At 33.5% G+C, this 26,198-nt stretch overlaps 1 protein-coding gene across 5 annotated transcripts in view; it reads right to left on the bottom strand.

The window, feature by feature from the left end:
* The window catches only part of tbc1d22a (TBC1 domain family, member 22a), a 218,954-nt gene that overhangs the window by 85,849 nt on the left and 106,907 nt on the right, over positions 1–26,198 (bottom strand). For all 5 annotated transcript variants that reach the window (XM_015352687.2, XM_015352685.2, XM_006633433.3 and 2 more), the window contains one exon: positions 13,620–13,695. In XM_015352687.2, coding sequence (XP_015208173.1) covers positions 13,620–13,695 — 76 coding nt within the window. The remainder of the gene's footprint in view (positions 1–13,619; positions 13,696–26,198) is intronic.

The raw sequence follows: 26,198 nt of genomic DNA on the forward strand, positions 1-26,198 counted from the left end.
GAAGGTACTTCTTGTAACCTTATTGTTCTGATCCTCTTCATGTCCTCAGAACCATGCAGCATACCATTTTGATTTGCCTTTAATCACTTATAACTCCAATTGAGGACAGGAGATTGGGATTACCAGTTATTATTCATGACAAACCTTCTTGGCTAGGGAAATTTCCCAAAAAGCAAATGGTGACAACTAAAGGAGAATATCTCTTGCATAACCTTCAAGGAATGCAAGTTATGGGATGACCCCACTTTCCATCCATCCACTTCCTAACCCCTGTATCCAAAACAGGGAAGCTAGAGCATATCCTAGCAAGCAACAAGTACAAGGCAGGATGCACCCCAGATTTGAATATTATTGAAAAACTGTGGGGAGATCTCAAACATGCAGTGTGTGCAAGAAGACCTTAGAACATTTCTGAATTAGATGACTTCTGCAAAAAAGAGTGGGAGACAATTCCTAAAGCAAGAATAGAAAGCCTCTTAGCTGGCTACAAGAAACATTTGGAAGCTGTGATTTCTGTCGAAGTGTTGCTAAGTATTGACTGACAGGGTGTCCAAAGTTTTGCACATTCACTGTTTTATTTTTTTCAATCTGTTAAATTCAGCAAATAAAAAGCAATTGTGCATTAAAATGTTCAGAAATATGTCATGTTTAAATGTGTACCCTGCAGAGATTGTGTTAATTTCTTTCACTTAGAGATTTAGTGAAACATGCAGGGGTACCCAAACGTTTGCATACAACTCTACACCCTGGACATGACTCCAGCCCATCGCTGGGCACACAGACACAGACACACACACATTCACATGAGGGGAATTTCCCAGAAGTTAATTAACCCACCAGTATATTTTTGACTGTGGGAGGAAACTGGAGTGCCCAGAGGAAACCTATGCAAACACAGTGAGAACATACAAACTCACAGATAGCACCCCCGGTTTGCCACTATTTTTCATAAAACTAGTCTCTTATCGGGTGATCACCCATCTTTCTTCTGTGGTCAAATAAGAGAATTCATATCTTTACAGCCATTGTTACCTCATTTTTTTTTACTTACAACTTCGCTTCATAGTGTGCATATATCAAATTCCCTGGAACACAGAACTTCCAGTCCAAACTTTGTGTATTATACTGGATGCAAGAAGTAGGACTTCTGGATTTGTGTCTTTGCTTTATCAGTATATAAAGTATATCACTGATATCCTCATATAAATATAAAGGGAATCAACAACAGTTGTAAAGAGACATTCCTCTTGTAGATGGGAGCATCTCCAGGGATCATTTAAGAGAATATGCAAACAAATGTAAATACATGAAGTAACAGTGTGGTCTTTCTGCAAACTAACGTTCTATGTGACCTTTTGTACTGACTGCATTATATTATGATTATTTCATAATCACAATTCCCAAGAAATTAAACTGTTGTGAATAAAGAATGAGCTCATAGAACAAATTTCTTCAGTTTAATTAGAGCCTTTATAAAGTCTAATTCAAAATCTGTTAATTGGAACAGTAACAACATAAAACATTTATTCAGGATGCAGACATCATAATGATTAGGTCCCAAGGGGTATTTTTAAGATATACTGGCATAAATCAAAATACTTTTCTGATTAAAAAATACTAGTGGGCTCATCCTAAGTGAAGTAGGGGCACTTACAAATTAATTCAGAAATGGACTTCATGCAATTCATCAGATTTTTAGATGTGTCTATCTAATTTCTTATTGAGCTAATGACATCATCAAAACTTAATTCTGAATAAGAAAGTTCTGAAAAGAGATGTGGATATAAAAGCAAACTTGTAAGGTTTAAAAAGTAAGAAGGGTTTATGTTCATCAACAGTTATAAAACCAATTTCATACAGCTTAATTTCTTGATGTACTACATAAAAATGGTTATAACCTGACATACCTTCTGGATATTGTACATTTAAAGGAACAGAAACACTTTTCTTTTTCCAGTAATGTATATATGTACTAAATATTTTAATTCAAATAATGTGAACATTAAAAATTAAAAAGATTAAAGAACACCTGACTCCAATTAGCTTTTGGAGAAGTCATTAGTTTAGAGGTTCACATACTTTTTCCAAACTAGACTGTGTATGTTTAAATGATGTATTCAGTACTGACAAGAAGAAGTATAATTGTTTGTGTTTTATTAGTTTAAGCAGATTGTGTTTGTCTATTATTGTGATTTAGTTGAAGATCAGACCACACTTTTATGAGTAATTTATGCAGAAATCCTGGTAATTCCAAAGGAATCACAAACTTGTTCTTGCAACTGTATTATATATACCTTTATGGATTCTAAGTCTCAATCTCTGCAAATTCCACTTTAACTTATAAAGACAGATACCTGCAGTTGAGCAAAACTATAGACTAGCACATTTTCCAAAATGTTTGCCATTTTGCCTATATTCCATCTAGGGGAAATAAAATATCCAAATCAAAATAAAAAGTGAATATTTTAGTTCATGTGATTAAAATGCACTTCAATTAAATTTACTGCACCAAACTAAAATGCACAGCACTGGAAGTAAAACACATTATCATTTGCAAGAGAGCAACATACTGCATTGATGCCAAATATTCAGTGCTGAAGTGTTATCATATTTTTCGCTTATCTCCTCAAATTTGAAGGTGACTGCATGTTTCTGAAATCTCATTCATCTAGTGCCTTCCATACTAAATTAATTTTAATAGTGAACACACTTTAATTTTAATTCCTGAACCTCAACTCCATTTAAATAGTCTGAAATATGAGCCTTCATAGTAGAAAACAATGAATCTAACTTGATCACTAGTAGATAGAACAGCTATTGATCATTGACTTTGCCAGCACAGCAGCCTATTTTGTCAAAGAGACTGACATTTTAATCATAAGCATTTGCAAAAATCATCAAGGGCAATTCATCTAGTTCATTTAAATAAAACTATATTATGCAGTTAACAGCTGAAAATCCCTTTAATGGCAAATACATTGATTTATGCAGTATTTGTGGCTGGGCATTTGGCATAATATTTTTTTTTATCTTTTGAGTTCTTTATCAATAAGTTGATGCAGAGATTTATAAAACAAAACTAACCTGAAGCCAATTTCTAAAGTGTCAGAGGAAAATATATATATATTGCAAGGTTTCCATGTCGTAAACCTAATATAAGTTTGACCCTTTACATGGAGATCAGAGTTTAATTCTTGGCTGTGACACTTGCCGGCTGTTACACACAGACCCTTAAATTGGATAGCGTATAGGCAGCTAGGCATAGTCTTTAACCACCTAAGAAGGAGATTCCTGATGGAGTGAAGAAGCATGAGAGGCACAGCACAGTTGGAGTAAGGTTGATTCAAAGTCAGAAAGCACTTCCTTCAAGTGTTACATAAAAACATCCCTTAGACTTATAGGACATGTGTATGATTGCAGTGTTATTAATGAAAGCTGAAAACATTTGGCAGTTGATAATGCGTCTTTGCAGCAGTAGAAACAAAAAGCCACAATGAAGAACTAAGCAATTAGTGGGCAGGTTTGTCTTCATCTGAGACAAAGCTATTTGTTTAAGGTTTTAAACATCTTGTGCTTAAAAAATAAAATACTTTTTTATGCATCCAGGGTGTCTCTGAAGGTGTGAACTTTGTTATGGATAAATCAAAGTGTAACAAACAGCCAAAAATGATTTAATTACCTACACAGATGTATTGAGTATCAAACACATCATCTAAAAAGAAACAGTTGGCGGAGAGAGCAGCACAAATGGAGATTAGGGAGTTTATCTCATTACTGAAAAACGTATGGAATGTAATTCTTGTCAGTGATTTGAGACTATAGAAAAATATCATTTGGACAAAGCTGAAGGTCATAAGAAATTTCAAAAGCTTGTTCACCTAATTTGAAGAGTTCCCTTCAAATTAGGTGAACACTACCTTTCTTGACAGAGGTCAAGCTTCTTCCTATATACAGTACAAGCTACTGAACTTTCAGAGATTAGAGAACCTTTATCAGAAATACAGCTTTAGTTCACCCAGTAGTCTGATTCTCCAGAAAAACATGACTGTGAAACCTGAACACATTGAGGAATCAAAGTTTCAACACCTAGAACTTAAAGATCAATAGCTAAGCTACAATCTTATATGTCTTTTGATAACTTCTGCCTTCAAAGAATTTGAGAAGTATAACAATATTTTTATTCTCTGACTAATTTATAAAAACTTTATGTATGTTATTACCTTGGGAACTAAGAAAATAAGAAAAACAAACAACCAGGGGCCGCTAGAGCTCCTCCTATTCTAAATCTTAAATTTACTCCCTTGTAGTTCCTACTTGTGTCCTCTGGCCAATGTTTATTGTTGATTTTAAATAAACCCATTGGGTTATCTTTGTCAATGCCATGACAAATTTGAATACTTTCATCAGATCATGTAACAATTTTTTGTGTTCAATACTTAAAAGGTTCTACTCTTTCATCCTGAATTTCACCTTTTCTGAGCTAATTCCGTTAAGGGGATCGTGCTGCTAATCTCACAATACATGTTTCAAAGTTAGATGAATACAGCTACCTTTTCCTGCATTTATAATCGTCACTTACAAATATTAAGAAAAACATTGTACAGGGATTTAATAATCATGGAACAGCAAAGAGCAATCAACTACTGTGATAATGCCAACTGAGCCTGACAAACCATGAAATTTAGCTTTTCCATCCTTTTCAAAAATAACATGCCTTTTAACATTTTTGAACATATTTTAGCCTGGTATGGAAAAATATTTATGACAAGGCTAAATGTAATTTTAAACTTCCTGATGTAAACATAAAATGACACACTCTATCCAATAATCACGTGAAGGAGCTCAGGTAAATTGGCCACTAATCATATTAAAAATAAACTGGACGTAATTTTTAAATTAGCCATTTTGTTCCCTAAAGCACCTTGCTACATGCAGAACAGATGTCAACATTTCTCTCTCAGCGGGCATCAAAGTTTGAAGAACCTAAAGTTGACAGAAACTGATATTCATAGAGCTTTATCCAATAATTACACTACATATTGGTATTCTAGCATTGATGAAGTCAGAAAGTCTTTGTCTGTTTGTTCCAAAGCTCATGAACAAGTCTCTGGGAATTAGACCCAGTAGTCTGGTCTTCACTCTGTAAACTTAAAGTCTGTTTCTACCTACTCTCTGTTAAAGAAAACTGTAATTGGTACTTGAAGTACTTAACCATTGTTGTATTTCCAATATTTTGTTTGTTGCAAAAAATCTGGAATAGGTAATAGCAGCTGAATTACAATTTAATTTTCATTCTGATGAGTTTTTGAACCTCTTCAAATGAGGTTTAGACAAAGACACCGATTAAAAATTATCTATGGATCATTGATATTTTCCTTCCTTACATTACATCCTACTTGGCTACCAAGAGCAAATTTGTAATTTTTAGCTGTTTTAAATTAGGTATTGTCCCACATGGTTCTATACTGTAGCCTTTACTTTTCTGTATTAGCCTGTTGTCTCTTGGTCTGATACTCTAATTTAGCACCATGATTTTAGGTGTCAGTGCTATTCTGATAACACTCAGATTTACTTCCAGACCAAATTGCTCTGGAATAATTCTGTGGCTTCTGCACTTTTAGACAGTTTCCCATCAGATGTTAAGATATAGATGCAATAGAACTTTATTAGGCTGAACTGTGACAAGACTAAGTATTCCTTATAGGGTCCAAAAATCAGCTTCATAAACTGGTCACATCAGTTGATATTGTTGTTAATGGTACTGAAATTAAACTCTTAATATAAGTAAAAAATCTTGATATTCCTTTACTAAGGCCATTTTGTTATTTGCATTTCATGGTAGAAATAATACAAGGGCATCTTCATTGTTTATGTACTGTAACATGGCTCAGTTAGTGCCCTTGCTCTGGCTGATGCTCATCAATACAAGCCTTTAATTTATCCAGATTTTAATACTGTAACACCTTATTTACTGTGGAATCTACTAAGTTACTAATATACTTTCATTATGTCCAGAACTCTGTGGCTCATCTGCCAACTAAAACTAATCTGCATCACATAATTGATGTAGGTGGCATTCTTATATAGTCCAGCACTTAACTGAACAGCTTTTCAGGCTTTCACTATTAAAACCAGACTCCACATAAAGGGAGATGAGGTCTTCTCTTAAGCACATATATGGAACCCATTGTTCAAATCCATCTGAGACTTTGTGACCATGGACATTTTTAAACTTGCTTGAATACTTGTCTATTCAGTACAACTTTATATTCAGGGGATGTGACACATACTCTCTAGTCCTTTTAACACCACAAAAACCAGGATGAGATTAGGCATGTTATGCAGCTGTGGCTCTGCTATGGATTTACTTTGGTTTTAGTAGTCAATTTCCTATGTCCTTTTTATCGTTTTTCTTTTACTTTGGTTATGTGTATTAAGATTGCAATGTTGTACAGTACTTTGAGTTATTTAGTGCTTAGGAATGGATTATTAATAATAATCATTATCATCTTATGTCTTAAAAAAGAAATCCACTGTCACTTCACCTTACAACTGACTCCCGGTTCTGTGCTTAAGATAATATCCCCAAAACATTTTGTGCATGGCATTATTTTTAATATTTCTACGTAACTTAAAATGTAACAATTTTTGTTAGTCAAGAAAACTAACAAAAAAAGAGGCCACTGAATTTGTTTCATTTATGTCTGTCAAGGGGTTTCACAATACTAAGTCAGCTTTGATGCAATGCATCTGGCACTGAATTGAAACAGAATAAGAGAAAGAAAATCAATAAGATGACAGAAGTGGCATTGCATGACATCTGCTACATCTACAATGACATGTTTGTAACCAGCCTTTATTTTGAAAACCAGGAGATTCAAAGGTTTTGAGGTCAAAAGAGATTTTCTCCAGAACCATAGTTGTAAGTGACTAGAAGTGAGAAAAGTTTTCAAAATACCAATTAAAAAGCAATATGATACTTTTAGGAGAAACAAAACATTCCTTAAAATCTAATACATACCGTGGACGTGCCTTGGACTTTTGAGTGACCTGAAAAGTGACTGGAATCACAAAGATAATTATGACAAGAATAACCTCTGACAATGTCTTAGAAAGCTTAAAAGAGCACGCTTGCAAGCTTTATATTCTGTTGTACAATTTTAAACAGCCAAATACAACATTCTTTATTCAGAGACCCACACAATCAGCATAATACCAGCAGATGAGTGGATAAGAATTATGGGCTTTTTCCCCAGCTTTCCTCAAGGCTAATAAATAAAATCAATGATTTAAATTTTTTGTCAATTGCTAGATAAACATGTATACAATAAATAACAATCTGCACCAGTCAAAAACGCATCTCTTAAGACATACATCTTTATATGTGATCCAGATGTTAATATTAAGTGTCAGCAAGTGTTGTAAAAGTATGATGCATCTTTTTACTGAATAAGGTTACTCCAAAACACATTGTAAACCAATTTTAATAATCTTCTTCATTCCAAAAAATTAGATATAAAATCCTTAAAACCCAATGTCTCCCAGTGCTTCATAACACTTACTTTAAGGCTCAACTTAAACTGTTATAAGTTGACAATATTAAAATAAGCACATCATAGTTCAAAATCAACACATGCTGATATGTATAACAAAGAAATGCAGCATGACTTTCCGAATAGTAAAGACAAAGTAGTTAGAGAGAGTATAATTTTATGTTTAAGTCAGTTTGTTACTATCGGATATTGAATAAGGGTGAGAAATTTCAAATCTATAAATGCTGATGAGCAAGGATCAGCATTAGCACATGCTTTATGAAGTACTTTTGAGATGACATTTATTCTGCAACATAAGTACAAAAACACATGGTATTAAAATACAGCATAAACAAAACAGAAGAGAAAAGGAATAGACTATACGCACATTCATAAACAAAACATAGTGTAATATGTCGATTAGAAGTAAAAAGGTTTTAAAACATTTTCTTACTATCAGACTGTGTTAGAATCCAATGCAATTAAGCAACATTGATGGTAACTACTTCAAGAAATTACAAAAGTTCACTAGAATTCTAGTAGTAACAATAATGAAAGAGAAGACAGTTTATTGGATTATATATTAATGGCAGTAAAGCAAAAATATTCTCTAGATCTAGAAATACAGATAATCTGGGTCCCTGATAAATTTTCACAATTCACTTTCTATGTGAAGTCCATGTCATTTGATAAGCAGAACACCAGTAGATTTAAATTATTTTTTTAGGTCTAAGGCTTTTTGCTGGTTACTGCTCCAACAGCTATAGCTGAGGAACTGCCTCCTATTACTGCTAAAGAAGGTCTCTTATAAAACATTCATAGCCCTCTTCCAGACTAAATGCTGACCTCTTTAGGTCAATAATCACATAGGAAGGAATATAACACAAGGATTACATTTCATCTGGAAAGTGGAATGGTTCTAAAGCATATGGTTAATAGCTTCAGGTTTCACACCCAAAGACATTAAATCTTGCAGGTTAGCCCTGTAAGACAAAGGCGGCTTCAAGTCTGACAACACTTTTATTATCTATAAGTTAAATAAAGTGAACTGATGGAATTTTGCTGAAAATTCAACCTGGGTCATCCTGATTGAAACTCACTTTAGTCTGATAGTTATTTGTCAAACAGCGAGATGGCTCTGGGTGATATTAGCGTGTTAAAGGCCAAGACTTCTATCTGCTACTGTAAACCTCTATCCAAGGTGAGTTAACCATTCAAAAGAGAAGTGACAGAAGTACCCAGATGTTTATAATGGTACAAGCAAGCAACATTCAGGAATGAACTTCGATGCATTCACGTACAGTATCCAGGCAAATATGCACAGAAATGAGTGCAGGAAACAATTACATTTTTGACTTAGCTACCTGTTCTCCCTAATCTAGTTGTTCAAGCCAAGTGTACAAGGACATATTTCTTATAAATGTAAAGAGGAAAAATGACATTTTTGTCAAATAACATATATATCACAAGAGACAAAACTAGCATTTACCTAATCATCAACTTTAGCTAGCTACAATGTACCAGGTTTACACTTACTGTATGCACTTGATCTTACTCCATTTTTTTGTAATTTGTAAGCAAAGTCCCAGGGGTAAAATTTTTATCTCCAAAAACATGAATTTTGGAAGGGCAAACAATTTCTTACAATGTTTCACTCACTTTGCCTGACATATGTTATAATTTGTAGCTACCTCCAGGGTAATACTGTCGTGTTACACTGGAGTCCTGGGACCCCACTTGAAAAACAAGGTCGTTCACATCTTCTGACAGGAAAAGCACCATATTGTAAAGATCAGAGAAGTCCATCAAAGAAAAAAAAATGCAAAGAGTGCAACTCCGGTTACGCAAAATAAATGAATTTCTTCAGTGATATACTATCTGTTATACTGAAGGATAAAAAGGTTTTAAAAAAATCACAGTGGAATGCTAGTTTGGAAAACCAAAAACACTGTTCAAAACTTCAATACTTCTTTAATCACACAGTATTTACACAGATGTAAAAAGTATTAAACTAAATGTAAATACTATTGGATTAAATCTGTCTTTGCACAATATTCTAGTCCTAAAAAGAGGATATAAATATAATAGTAAAGTAATCCATTGCACAGATGAAGTCTCAAAGGTAATAAACTATACTGCTGAGTGGTTTAAAAATAACTACTATTCAACAAACTCTATTTTGCAAGTGAAAGTTTCAAAGGGAACATTTAACAAAGATAAAAAGGGAAACCACCAAGACATTTCCTTCGCAGCCCATAGAACTAGCTGCAGGGATAAAAATATTTCAACCTTGCTCCATTAACTCTCTGGAGACGGCATACAGTATGTTCCCCTTAAAGCCAGAGCTATTCCCATCTGTTAGTTTTAGAAGAGGCTGCAGAGCACAATCAGGATATAACACAATGAAGCATAAAGGAAAATAAGAAAGAAACAACTTCTTAGCAAGAAAAGCAAATAAACTGAAGGGGAAGAATCCCCTTTATGCAAGAATGGTACTTGGCAGCATTTTTTTCACAAATATATATTCAGTACATAATACTGCAGTCTTCTTTATAATAAAAAACATCCACATTAATGTGGTTAATAATTAATTCATGTCACTTAAATAATAGATGCATTTCTGAGACACATTTTTACCTACTGAATTACTAAAGACCCATAGCACAATTAAAACTAAATAATGACAAAACACATTTTAAATTTATTAAATAAAGGTGAGAGTTATCAGAGAGATATGATCATATTTCTTTGCACTGTCCCACACATAAATATAAATCCCCTAATTGAAATGTGACCTATTTTATTTGAACTTATTCTGACCTATCTGGTAGACGTAAACTGTTAAAATCTGGATTAAATGTTTTTCTGTTACTTGCAAATAAATCTGTAATGTATTGCAAGACCATGGTACAAGCTTTAGCTTCTACTACAAGGCAACTGAAACACTAACATAATTGCCAGATCTGCTTCAATTAGCTGATAAATGAAGATTTAGTCAGGCATGAAAACAGCCAAATGTTGAACATCTGTAGGCTTTTTTTTACTACACAGGATTTCAGCCATTCACTAGAACCAGAGCATTTTGCACAAGTTTTCACAGAGAAAAATGAAACATTTGACTCTTGAGAAAAATGTAGGCAAGAACAAAACAAAATGCATTTTGTTTACTGAGTATTCAGGTTTGTTTCCATTCCCTTCAAGCACCTAAGTGGCCTCCAAAGGTATCCCATGCTGATACTGAACAAGTAAAATGCTCACTTGGTTAGTTAATGATCCAGAAGTCTTACTAGAACATTTTTACATTTGTTGTCTGGTTGGAAACCCCAGCTGTGACTATTGTACTGTACTTAAAGCATGAGAATGCTGAATGCTCAGCAAGTGACAGAAAACATATAAGCTGCTAGGAAACCTGGAGGGAAAGATTCACATAACTTAAGACGCTTCTTTCCTACTGCAAATAAATTTGCAATAAAACTTGAGTTTTAACTGAACTACCTAATCCAGAAACAGATCTACAGAATAATTATATAATTATCCCATCAGTGCCATTTTGTCCAAGAACAAGAAGAAATTATACTTTTTCATAGATACAGAAATTGATCAGGACCACATTTTGGTGTTTTTTATTAACATAACTTATCTTTTGCATTAATATGCAAATGATCCATCACTACTTTTAACATTGTGTACTTATGATATTATATGTCAGTCTCTTATAGTTTCAACTTATCTATAAACTGATCATGTGCATAATAACTATATCATTCATCAGTGAGGAATACTTTACAATTAGCAAACATCTGATATGCTGATTACCATTTTCTTTATATCAGTTTCATAGAGCTGGCTGGATTGACAATGTACGCTTTCTGACCGAAAATCAGTCAGCTCATGAATTCTACAGTACTACACTGAGAAATAAAGAAAACCAAAATATACTTCTGCATTCTCCCCAAGTGTTACTGCTTAAAGTATCCAGCAATATTAAACTACTACTATCTACCAAAGAAATTAAACAAAAGCCTCAGGATCAGCTCTTTTACTGCAGACATTTTTAATTCATCCTAACAGTTGCATGGCAAGACAAAGTATATTGAATTTTGGTAAGAGGACTAATAGGGATGAAACAGAAAAAACAACCATATTAAAGTAGATAATGAAAAATATAAGCACATTCCCCAATATATATGCATATATATAAATAAACTGATGTGTTCATTGTTGCATTTAAATGATGCATGCTGAGGCATTTTTTAAAACTACCTCTAATGTTTTAGATTTTTCTATTGGTATTAAAATAAAGTGAGTCTTATCATTCCATTGTATTACTGCTTATTGCACAAGAACCTTATAGGAACTGTATTCACTAAAAAAAATTACAAGTCAATTACAACACTAGAACATAGCACTCAACTGTATGTTGTTATCATTCAAGCTCGGCCCCACTCATATCAGGGCCATCATACAGTAGTTACACAGAAATGTCTGTGATTAGTTGAATTAAAAAAAAAAACAGTCCCTACCTTTTAGCATTTTCTCACATTCAAAGGTGAATTTATTTAACATGAGTGACTCTATATACCAGAATTCAGCCAACAATAATTGATGTCACTGTAATGTATTTGATATAAAGGCTTTACTATCTCTTTAAAGGGGAACTGCAGTCCCAATTTCTCAGACCGTTTAATAAATAAATCTGTAACAAAACAAATTAATTGACGTAATTGAAAATAAAATTACCAAAATCTTGAACTTTGTAAAAGTACTGTAAGTCATCATGTTGTTGCAAACTCCTGGATTTGTCATGGGCAAGTGAAGCAGCTCACTGGAATGATTGTAATGCGATGTAAGAGTGAATAAGGACAGGTTGTGCAATAAGCATTTCTCCGCAGAACGTTTCCAACATGATCTGCATGCACACTTAACAAGGAATATTTGTTGGCAAAACATGTTTTCACAAGCCTGATTCTTCACAATGTCATAGGGCCACAACACCTCACTGGACGTTTTATTGCCTCGTTCTGAATTGCAGAATATGGCGCTACTCATACCTGCAAATTTTGTTTTGTTTATTTGTTGTAAATTGGAGGTTTAACAAATTACTGTGTATGTTTTACATTTATTGGGGTTTGAAATATACTCATCAATGCTGATTCTTTCTAACCTAAAAATTTAAAACGATGTTGCAGTTCCCCTTTAATACATGTATTATTTTTTCTTTAGGAAAGTCTTAAGATGTTTATGACTTTTATCCCGGTACAATTACTTTAGTTTACTTACATGGCCGTGTATGCAGGTACATTTAATTTCTATTATTTTAATAAAGGCCTTTGATGTTCATTCATGAATTGATGCTTAGTTAATGATCAGTTAATTTTTCATAAACATCACTATAATCTGTGTAGAAAGGTTTAAGATGGCTCTTAAATTTAATTTTAGTAAACCATGAAATGCAAATCACCGTCTGCATTTCATGGAAGAAATGTTTTCAGGATAAATTGTAAAAATGTCCACACAAATCCTTTTGTACATGTGTGAAATCTTAATCTTAAACCAGTTGTTCAATTTTCACTGTTTATCATCCATATGAAAGATACTATAATTGAAGGCAGTAATTAATTCAACTGAACACTGAAATCATGACATGTAACTATTTTCATAGCTGTATGATCCTGAAACCCCCCCCCCCCCCCCCCCCATAAACAACCATTGTGACTTCCCTAAGAATTAAAACAATCATTGTGTTTAATGCAAACTGAATGCTGGCTGCCTCTTGTGCTTGGCCATTACTCTGCAGCAAAGAAATTGCCATTGAATTTTGATTATATTGCCTTAATAAAAAGTAATGAAAGTGGCTCATGCTCTAGTAGGTTTCCTTTAAATGATACACAACAGTGAACTTGCAAAGGCCACAACACTGCAGAGTTGATTGAGGATGACACATCATCTGAGAAAGGCCGTACTAGCCTGTCATGGTGGTTGGTTGTGCTGATATTGGCTAGATTACTTGCAAAGGTTTTTACTAAACACTCTCGACACAAAGTTCTTCAGCTCCACTTAGAGTAAGAATTGACTTTTAAGACTCACCATCGATCCGGCTAACAAGTTCTTCCAAAGCTTTCACTTTCCTCTGAATTCCAGGCTGGGCAAAGGTATAGTTGTCCTTGGAAAATTAAACAGAGAAAAATTATGTTCACCATTTTCAGCTTTGAGTCATTCAATCCAACAGAGATGATTATTATACTATTTTCTAAAATGTAATCAGCTATATTAATACATAAAGAATCTTAAACACAACAGTCTTAAGGTTCTAATTTTTTCCATGTACTTGCAGTATTTTCATTTATAAAATATAGCTGGTTTAATACTTTTGAGAGATACAATATCAATAAGTGATATTAATTGATAATATCAATTAATGTTTAATTTGAACATCAGTTTCCTTGTTGACAGTGTTGATCACTGTTAGTTCTCATGCATGGGTGTAATCATTTGTATTGTCATATAAATGCCACAACAAATGTTACAACATAATATTTTTCTTTCTTTAGAACTTTCATGAGGAGTATTTACTTTGAATAATTGTCTTACATTAACATGTTCCAGAATTTTCTACTTATTTTGATATTGCCAATTGTACCAAAGGTCTACTTTTCTGAGATCACATTAATCTGTTTTCTAATAGTCTCCATCTTTACATTTTTTTGCTGAGCGATGGCTTTGTTTCCCCACAGATTTGGAGAAAGAAACATTTACTTTAAGCCAGAAGAAGAAAACAAATTGAGCCAGTAACGACAAACCCTAAAACATGCATCTGCAAAAGTATGAAGAACAACACAGTGGAAAACAAGGCTGAGGGCTGTATAGCGCACATCTGGCACAAGATAATGATGAAAGCTGGCTGCATGACTTTCATTACGTACAGTACAGGTAGCTAGGTAGACTCTGAGGAGAAGCAATACAACAAATCCTCACATTTTAAGGCAGGGTAAAGCTGTTATTTCTAGAACACACAATTATTTGTATGAAGACTTCAAAATTTAGAAGTATCTGTATATAAATTACCTTCACAATGTTTAAAGTAAAGAATAAATTTGATAACACAAGATCTGAATATTTACAAGAATCCATCCATTTTACATTATTTGCTATTTTGTTTTCCAGTTAACACGATTTCACAACCAACATTAAGGATTCTATGTTCACATGTACTACATGTCTGTTGCTTTTAAAATATTCTAACAATTAACAGCACACTCATCTTTTGCTTTTAAATTATTGAACACAAATGTGTGAGATGCTTTAATAAAAGTATAAGATGCCTATTTTACTAATACATGCTTTTTAAATGCAGGCTGACCTGTTTATGCTGTACCAATGACACATATTATGAACATTAATAAGGCCGTAAAAGACTGGATAAATCAAATTAAAAAAAACACTTCATCTTCACTGAGTGTGTAACCTTGGGAAAGTCAGCTATCTCATTTTATATTGGTTCCAACCAGCTGTTAAAATGGACTTTATTAACCTCCCTGTGGAAGCAGGACACTACCATGCATTTAAGGAAAACTGTCCTGGGCAGCCCATCTAAATGCAGTTTGCCCTTCTATGATAAGAAAAGCCACTAACAAATCCAGCAAGAATGACAGATTTCTACAGCATGGTGTGTCAGAGATTTGTTGAGTTCTGAGTGCAGGCAAAAGGAAAACATTAAATTATGAGCTTATTAACTAAAAATGTTTAAGACTGCAATATGAACCAACAATGATGGATTATAATGTTAAACTCCTTAACACAAAGCATCAGACACTGATATTGATTAACAATACTGCTGGATCCCCATTCATATTTCACAGCAATTAATCCACAATTGAGAAAAATCAAATAGCCAACGATCCAAAAAGAGATTGAGTGGGATGTTCACAAAGATCATTTCAAGTACAGCCTGCCGAGTAGTTTGATGTATGCGAGACTGGAAATTTATACAAGATGAGTGAAGGATGCTCAAGGGTATTACGGTGATCACTAACTCAGGATGTCCACTGGAATATAATATACAACAGTTCAGCTCGACAGCACCTCAGAAGTGCATGTATCCGCACATATGTTCATCGTCACTGTCATTGGAGCCTAGTCTGTGTACTCTTTTCATACAATATACTTTATACTGTAGCAATATAACCTGCAAGAAGTTAAAAAACAACATTAAAATTGAAGGCTTAGTTGCTAAGTAGTTGGTAATAATTTAATCTATTTTACAGTCCCAAGAGTTTTTTTTCCCATATATATTTATTGTGCAAGAAAGTTTGCATTAATAATGTAATGCCTTCACCTGTGACAGCAGTACTCTGGGTGGTACAATAGCCTAGGTGCTACAAATCATACCACACAGACACAAAAGTCATTCATATTCAAATATGTACTAACACAATAATTGTTTGCAAACAATCTGACTAGTTTTAATAAACATTAATTAATGGTAAGTAGAGGTAATTAATTATTGACCTGTACCCTATTTATTCTTGAAATTATCTTTTTCTCACCACACTTTCCTTTTATTTTAATGGCTATGTTAGCATTTTGGTTTAAAATACAGAAGTATTAAGTTAAAGGTTATAAAGAGTTACAGGTTATAAAGAGTTTCCTGTGGCATCTTGTGACTTGTTTGAAGAATTCTAAGAAGGCATTCAAAGTGGAAAATACAGGTGTAATCCTAATGCTCATCTCAGCCGATCATTATATCTACACAACACATTTTTATAATAACTACTTTCGAATGATGATCCTCCAAAAAATTATTTCTAGAACATCTATCTTCGTCTACCATGATTATCCACCTTAATCTGGCAAAGCTGTAATTTTCATTCATCAAGTCAATGTAAAGGTGTTAATGGCTATCGTATAAGTATTCTACATGGCCACTTTTCTCTCTTGGTATCCAGTCCAGTATTTCCTAGGTTAGACAATTATCTAGTCTTTTTATTTATCCAGCTTATTGCCATGTCAATCTGTACATCGTGAAATGTTAGGGGATCTTTTGTTTACTATCCCCCTGGAACAGGCTTTTCTGAACTGTAAGGCAGCTCATAATACAAATGATAAATGGATTTTGTAATACAACATTAGAAGACTAGATTAAGAAATTAAACAAAAATATATCTAACTGCCAGGATCAAAGGTCTAAAGCAATGTCCTCCGTCTCTATATCTTTCATAGAGATGTATAGATATGCTCCTGTATGGAAGAGTGGGGTATAAGGGCATACACATATCTTTCCAATATAATTATAAAAGCCAAAAATGATTAAGGATAAAATTACAGTACAAAACCCACATGGTCATAGAAGTAATCATTTATTCCATAAAGTATGAATTTTAAAAATAAAAAATGCCACCATGATTTAAAAATTGCCAGCCTTCTTTCATCAACAAGACGATGAGAGGAATGGAATGTATTTCAGCGAAGAGTTGTTCATTCTTTAATCAAAGCCCAGTGTCAAGACACTTGGTCATTAATTGTTGTTCCAAATTCATATTCAAATTTTTGGCAAAATGTCAGGGGACAAAAACACACATTACTTGTTACTTTAACTTAATACTTCTGTATTTTAAACCAAAATGCTAACATAGCCATTAAAATAAAAGGAAAGTGTGGTGAGAAAAAGATAATTTCAATAATAAATCTAGGGTACAGTTTTAAGTATCAAGCAGTGACATGCTTCAGATGTTCATTACTTTCAATGTAAAATACACCAAAAAACATTTAAGAAAACCTAACAAAAATGAAAGAGAAAGCATCATAACAAAGGCCTAGTGAGGACTCATTTGGAATATCAGGAAGAATTTGGTCACGTCATAGGAAAAAATGTTTCTCTACAATCTGTCCATAGAAAATTAACAAGTTACAATATTAGGCTAAAGGGAAAGTCCTACACTGTCAGGCTGACAAAACACAACTTTTTAAATACCGAATAAAGAAGACTATGAGGCAAGTATTCAAAATCCATAAATGTATTGACAAATAAAGTGGACTTCTTCAGAATGAACAATGAATCACCAACTAGAGGACACAAGAGGTACTGTATGTGGTATTCACTTAATATGGAAATACATTTGAAATCGAGAAAAACTTGACCTTTTTTAGGGTTGTGGGAGGATGGATCAAGCTACCAACCATGTTGTTAAACACAACAGTCAGGTATTTTTAAATGGCTGAATGAGATTTTGACCGATAAACGTCTAACTACCAAACAGGCAAGATTCAAATACCTCCCTCTCATTTGTAACTATCCTAATGAAAGCCTAAATACAAACTTCTTACAAAATACAAAATATGAAAACACTGATATGAAAGGGCAGCTATTTCCATAACAAGGAAGGTCTGTGATAGTATTATTTGTTTTTTATAAATAATTTGAATTACACTTACATTGCAAGAAAGACTAGGTTCAATTTGGAAACCATCACGTTACTGTAGTTAATATCATATCAATAATATCATTAACTTAGATATCACAGTTAAGTACAAAAATATAAAGCATTAACATAACACATGAAAACATATAACATGGAATTCATCATTACACAATTTACAGACTAACTTGTTGTGTGTTTGTGATCAACAAACAGATATTAGAGTTCCTTCCAGAAGTGAGTCTGAAAATACATTACAGAAGGTACCCCATGTGTACAGTATATGCATGGAAACAAACACTACACACACTAGTGCAGTTAAGCCTGGCAGTGATGCTGGTTTCAATGCTGGGATGAACACAAAAGCATCCAATGAAGCTGGTGTTGTATAGTACTAAAGGAAACTGTTGTGTTACAGTGGTGTGTCATGCTGTAGGAGAAATGGATCACAAAAGTGAGATCAGACAACAATACAATCTTACTTCTGTGATGTCATGCTTGGATATTGGAAATATGTACTTTAAGACATTTTCATACAATTATTTCTATCTTGTCTTTTGTTAAGTGATATAATAAATAATACACAAACAGGAATACAACTATATAATTCATATAAAAAGCTAATTTAATAACATTGTTTTAGAGAAAAAGCCAAATAAGGAGTTCTGTTTAAAAAGCTTGGGAAATCTTAGATCACACACACTAGTAGAATAGAAATGACAGACATGCACTGAGAGCAGAAACAGATCCTCCCCCATCTTATTTTCATATGCTGCAAACAAGAAGAAGGTCTGGGACGTGTGCCAAGAAATAATGTCTTGGGCATATACAGCAGAATGAACTGAATCAAAAGCTGAACTGCATGACAGAATTAAGAGGTCTTTGCCATTCTGGGCAAAGGCATCCATTCAAATATGTATTATATGTACTAAAATATTCCTAAAGGGTGCCGGAGTGGAATTTAATCATTTAGCAGAGTGAAACACAATGCCTGAGTGTATGACAGAGTTTAGAATTGGGTAACATATACTTCATAAATGCAAATAAACATCTAGTTTGTGTACCAAGAGAAAACATGCACAATCATTAAGTAACAGAATTGTCTTGGGAAATATGATTCTGTGCTATATTGGTTTCTGCTTCTTTTTAATTGGAATAGAGGAATATCCAGTATGCTTACTGGCTTCATAGAAATACTATACCTGGCAATAAATAATCATCTTATAATGCTAGTTTCTATAAAGAAGAACACCTCAGTTCTACCATTGTGCATAAGCTTAATAATATTTCCGCCCATTCATAAATTATTCCGCATTTTTTTAAATATTTTTTTGCATGCAAAAAAGTTTTTTACAGCATTTTTTGGTAACAGTATCAATTTTGATAAACCTACATGGGCTGTTTTTGTATCTAAAATCTTTGATTCAATTTCAAATTAAAACAAATGCATACAACTGAACATTTCTTTACGTCTTCAGAGCATGTACAAAGTTAAGGATATGTCGACCAGAGTCAACTGCAGGCAGATGACACAGCTTGCTCACTTTACACACTGTGTTCAAGGATATCCTCCATGGTTAGGGAAAGCTCATGAAAACATTACCCTTAATAAAACATGAAGCGTTCTCACACACTTTTTGAATAAACTTGTACGAATCAAGATGAAACAAAACACACTTTCATTTAACTGATCTACCAAAAAACTACCATGAGCAACTGAACATGTACACGCTCATTTACACAGGGAGCTCCCAGCAGTAGCCACAGAAATAACTGAGTGCCAAGCTGAGGTAGGGGAGAACTGACAGGAAGAGGACAGTTCATGCACCAAATTATAGATTCCTAAACCCTAATGGGCACCTGCAGGACTGTGTTGAGATCAATGTGTCCTTTGTCAGTTTGTTGTCCTCCTGACATTAGCTCCAGGGACCACAGAGTTTGCCTTTAGTTCCTCCCATGAGGTACAAAGCGAAATGGGATGAATATCAACTGACATGTTATAATCTAGACTAGGATTTCCAAATTTGATGTAATGAAGAAACAAAAGATAACTTCAAATTATGTAGCAAATCAAAAGTTACAGACATTTTAGGTTAAAAAAAATTGAATTACTATATTATGAAGAATATGTGTTTCAATGGTATTATTATTAGTAGCACTGTCACCTTCTGTTTCATCTCTGTAAATTTTAACATGATTATGTAAGGCTGACAGTTATTTGTTCTGAAGAAAGCAGGATATCTTCCATTGAATAATACTGTTATTTGAGATGAAGTAGTTAGAAAAGCACTGTTATCTATGTTTTACTGTAAGTTCATGGCACATTGAGTAAATAAAACTCTGAAAGTATAACAATTTATAATTTTCCTTAATGTAAGGAAATAATCTTAGGAAGGAAAAAAGATTTAATAATGAGCTAACATTTTAATAATATATTTACTAAAGTTTTACACATCTTAATAAAAGTCTGTTGTTGTGGCACGTCTTTTCACACATCAGTCTGCTTTTTTCATATTGTATTACAACATTTTAACAATACAGAAGCTGCCTGTACCATGTTAAAGACCTCCCAGAAGTTTGTTTTCATAATTACATTTACATTGCTAAAGCTGCTCATAAGGAAATGCGAATCTCCACATTTAATTAAAGCCTAAGTTCTGAAATCAGGTAATAATACATTATATACACAAGTGTATTCTGGATTGATACAATATGATTAATATGTTTCTCTTGACTCAAAAACATCTGCTATGGAGTGCAAATTTTATTTTGTTCAAATGTTATGTAAAACTATTGAAATCCTTTGACTTAACTGCTAATTCATATCTTGTCTTAATGATTTCCTCCTTCCTTGGGTTTTGTTTAAAGCATTTCCCATGCTAAACTATTGTGCATCAAAGTTGGTTATGATAAAAACTCCCTGCTTCACTTCCTCATATCAAACCTCGAGTAATATGTTCAAGAACAGGCAGTAAACCATAAATATTATCGTAACAAATTTGGCTAGGTATACACTAGACACTTAAAACACATTAATCAGCTCCACAAATTCTGCCGTGTCAGGAATTTGAGAAATTACCTACTCGCTATTTTGAACTGAGGGTCAGGATTTCTCTATATTTCCCAATTTTAATCAGAGAGACAAAACTGTAAATGAAGATCACAATCTATACTTTGTTTCATTCTCCAAACTAATTAGTGAATTTTATTGTACTTTTAAGAATAACAGTGACTATACTTGCTGTATGTAAAATATAAAATACAATTCAGGTACAGTGGTTGGGTGGGCTAGTGTGCTTGCTAGGCATATCCAGATCACTGAATGACTGAGCAGCAATTACATAAGCTGCCTAGGACAACTCAGAGTCTTTTCCCCCGCTAGTTGTTACCAGTGTTTAATGCTATGCAATACTACAGTATGTCTAATGAGAGGAACAGTAGAGGGAGCATGAGTTTCAATGATTAAGACATTGTGTTAGCTTTTTAGTTCAGGATATACTTCCTGATAACAAGGCAATTAAAAAAATAAGAACCTTACAGCCTATGTTCCTTTTCTTTATAAAACTCTTTATCCAGAGACACGTATACACATAGGCCCTCCATGTCCATTTTGAGATCACTAATAAAGCATTTATGTTGGACAAATATCTCATTTATCACATCTCTTGGAGCAAGTACCCTTTTTATTTGCACTGGCAAAACAGGAAGAAGACTTGCCAACCATTTGAGGAAACATCAGAGCTGTGAGGATCAAAGATCGCTTCAAGCCAATAGTTTTCCGTTCTACCTCTACCAGTCATCATCACACTGACCTTTCTTACAGCATTCTTTCACAGGGATTCAAGGACTCTTAGTCCAGAAAGATAACAGAAGCCACAACTATCCCTAGGCTAAGTTCACACATTCCCTCAGCTCTTATTGACTAATTTCTTTCTAAATATCTCCATTCATTTGTAGATTCAGCCTTTCACATTCTCAGTGGAATTCATCTCCCAGTTTTATTTGGATTCTGTTTCACACCTCCTGTATCCATTCTCACATTCTCTTTTCTTTGCTGTTCCCCCCTTCCATCTCCCACACACCTGAAGGAGGCTCCACTGCCAAAGCAATGTATTAGCTTCTTTCTTTTACATTTTCTTTCATCTCCCAGCTCAATAAATTCCTCTGATAAGTTATATTTGACCAGTTACTAAATTATTTACTGATTTTATAAGCTGCATTTGTTGTATGCCTATACTGTTTACTGCACATCCTGTTTCTTTTACTACTTTAGCTTTCCATTGAAGATGCGTTTTTTTAATGAACATTATCTAAGAACTACACAAGTAAATGTTAAGTAATATTCACATTTATACATACTACGTTCTTTAGAAATCAACATTTAATTTTCCACGTAATTACTGTATTGTAAAATACAGAAAAATTAATTACTGTAGTAAGTTATATTTTGTCATTCAAAATTATTCAAAGGTTTTAAAAAAAACTGCTTTTGTCAGATCATATTAAAATACTTTGTGCCTTTGCTCCAAGACGTGTTTATGAAATAAGAAACAATGCAGTTGAGTATTAGATGTAAATGGTTTCTCACATTAAAGGCTACTGAAGCCCAACATAATGTATGTACATGGCTCAAGAACTGGTCAACAAACAGAAAATGGATTCTTTTTTGGATTTTATGTCATCAGTAGGGCAATGTAGGGATGTAATAAAAGGAATAAAGTACAATACTTAGGTGTATAAAAAATAATGGAATTTTAAATAGGAAAGTAATGTTTAAGCTTTACATTGCTATAAGACTTCAAAGAAGAGCAAAAAATATTCCTAGTCTCAGAGGATTGTCATATATGACCAGGTTAAGGCAGCTAAATCTCTTCAGTCTAGAATAAAAGAGATTGAAAGTAGATTTAATTCAAGTATATATAATCCTAAGGAGTACAGAGTCAACCCATTTCACACTAGTAGCAAACAAAGGACATAGGGTCCCAATTGGAAACATAAAGGGAATTCATACAATGAAATGCTTCTTTGCACAGAGTTATGGGTACATAGAAGAGGTTTTATAACCAAGTGGCTGAGCCCAAAAACTGAAACATTTTAGATTTACTTAACTGTTAAGCTACTCAATGTCCTCCTCTTATTTTGCAACACTTCTGATGTAATTATAATGCAGTTTATATTTTATTTTCTTCTCTATCTCTAATAGTAATAGTACAGAATAAAAGCTCACTTCCTACAGTTAATATAATATTGTCTTAATGCAGACTCATCATCTTTTCAAATTTGCCAGATTCTAGTGTAGTATATACTGTAAATCATTGTATACCTGGAAACCAGGGGCCACATTCTACACAATTAAATATATAACCTATGTTTAATTATATACATAGTTTTCAAAATAAATTAATTTTAATTGTGTCTCTCCCCCTCATGGTGTCACTGTGGTTTCTATGATCAGTGATAATTCAGTTTACTTTCCTTATCTTATTGATGGTGCAACAAGCTGTATGTTTATCTTTAAAATGTCTAAAAGCCAAAGTCAAAGACAATAAGATATTAATTCTTCCTCCTACACTCATTCTTCAGCATTTTGTTAAGATTACTTTTTCTGTAAACAACCTCCTTCAGATCACTTAACAGTTTTTTGTGTGCTTTAAACAGCTTGATAGCTGGTATTCCTATGGGGAAACCGAGAATGAGAAAACCTGAAAGACACGCATCTTATTCAGCCAGCAGATTGAGAAGATCAGTGGGCTGTAACTGAAATGTACACCTGTCAATAACTGCAAAAATACCACCAGTCAGGCAGAAAAACTCTGTTCTTCCTATCACACTGTGACAGCATTACCTTTCCTCTTAGGAATGTCTGATTAAAAATAATTGGCAGGCGTTTGCTCACTGAGATAGCCTAATAAACAGAATATCAGGGAGCATGTGTGCAATCGGGGTAGTACTTCCTTCAGCTATTATAAACAATTACGAAAAAACAAAAAAGACAAGAGTCTAAACTTTAATATACTGTACATTAAATACAATATCCCAGAAATCTGCAATAACAAACTTTACAAAAATGCAATTGTTAGCTTTGTGAGCAATGCATTAGTTCCTGCCTAAACTGAACTGGAATGTTTTCAATTTAAGGTCAACCACTAGGTTAACTACAATACTTTTCAATCTTCCATGAGAACCTATAAAACATCTTATTTATCGCTGTGATGTTCAAAAGTTTACTTTGTTCTGAAAATCACACATCTGATGACAAGCAATCACCCTCAATATTGACTAGAATTATAAAAAATAATACCAAGCAGGCAGAATATGCAGGCAAAACAGAATTTCTTTGCAAATACAAATTAAAATGATTACAAAACATATTTTAAGAGAAATGCTAAAAGTAGTTGTAAAAACAAGTAATTGTTAAATTACCAATATGTGGTCCCATTAATTGGGTTTTGTTATGTCATTATTTAGATAAAACATTCTTTCTAAAGTCATTTCACTGTCTTTATATCTTTATTGGTTTCCATTGTAAATAATATTTTCATCTACAATACAACCTACAGTATACATTTTAGGTTTTCCAACAATTGCGACAAAAGCTTGCACTCATATAGAGAAATGAAGCAAGCACGAATACTGTACATTTTCCGGATTTTGCCTGGGTACTGAGGCTATAATACTAAGCCATTCTGTTTCCGAGATGCAAGATAAAAAAAGATGCAGCTGCAGCAGTGGGTTTAGATATAAAATAGAGGATAACTAAGACAAAAACTGTATGATGTACTCAAGTTACAGAGACCATATTAGTATTCTCAGAATCATTCATAGGCAAAACGCCAACTGAATGAACCTAATTCATTGCTTCAAACACACTGAAATAGTTTTCCAGATGGAACCTGCCATTGACGTACGCTGCTTCCAAGGACAGTGCCAACTCATGTCAAAGCAAGCTTAGTGTCATTTGGGGGTTTATTAGTGCTAGAGTATAAGCTCAAATCAATCCAAACAAAATAATAAATGGATGAATACCCTGCCAGTAAATTGTTTCAAAACGCAGACTACAATAAGTTATCACATTTTCATCCTGGCATGTATGTCAATAAACCATTTAATCAGAGAAGACTTGTTTGCCAAATTAAATTGTTGAACTGCTTTACTTCATTCAATTTAATTTTATTTCTCATTGAACACAATGAATCTTTATCAAATCTTCATTTGAAAGACATGCACATGCCATTTTAAGCAATACAAATTAGACTTCATTTTTAAACACCCTTTTGCAAGACAAGGAAATTGTAGACAGTTAAAGAAAGCTTGCACTTTCATTTGAAATAAAGTTACATCTCAATTGAAGCACATAATCTCATACATTCAAAATATCAATAAAGACATTCCACAAGCAAGCAAGTATATAAAATGCTTATTAAACTCATATTACATATTTTGTAAGACAAGTTCCTATACCCAGGTAAAGGTTAGCTGATATTTTTATTTCAATATAAAAATATAACCAGTTCATAAAATTGAATTTATCTGAAAGTACATAGTATTATTTTGATATATTTTTAATTTACATCTAGTAAATTAATAACTCAGATGTAAAGGAATGGGATGCAAACAGTAATATCCGAAGATTCAAACAGAATGTGGTTCTTTTTTTTTTACAAAGACAGTCATGGATACAGTCTATTATGACATTAATTAGTTTGTGATCCTTCAGCAACTTAATTTTGAATATATTGGGACTGTGAACTTTGAGAGATGTATAATCTAATTAAATTACTCAAGATAAAACACCTGTGTCCTCAAAGTAAATGTACTGACAAATAAGACAAGAAAATTGTTGAGACACACAAAAAGCTCCAAGCACACATCTTAAGAAAGACAGAATAACTTAAACTGGAATAATGTGCACTGCAGAATAGTGCAGAAATAGTTATATGGTATAGAACAGTATGGTAGCATAAAAAGATCAGAATGTATGTTGAGTAATTAAAATCCATCCATGTATTATCAGAAAGCCTCAAGGGTCACAGAAAGCCAGAGCCTGTCCTGGAAGCCTAAGTGGTAAAGTGGGACTCAAGGCACATCACTCCACTGCAAAGCTACAAGGATGGGGTGAACACAGAATATTAAGTCAAACTGAGTTGAAGGTGGGAAAATAAATTGTGGCATCTGTAGAAAACTCGTGCGGATATGCAAACACGCTGGAATTAACCCAGGACCCTTGAGTAAGACTGTAGAATCAGGTGTC

The sequence above is a fragment of the Lepisosteus oculatus genome, chromosome 7, assembly GCF_040954835.1.
Source record: "Lepisosteus oculatus isolate fLepOcu1 chromosome 7, fLepOcu1.hap2, whole genome shotgun sequence".
NCBI lineage: Eukaryota > Metazoa > Chordata > Actinopteri > Semionotiformes > Lepisosteidae > Lepisosteus > Lepisosteus oculatus.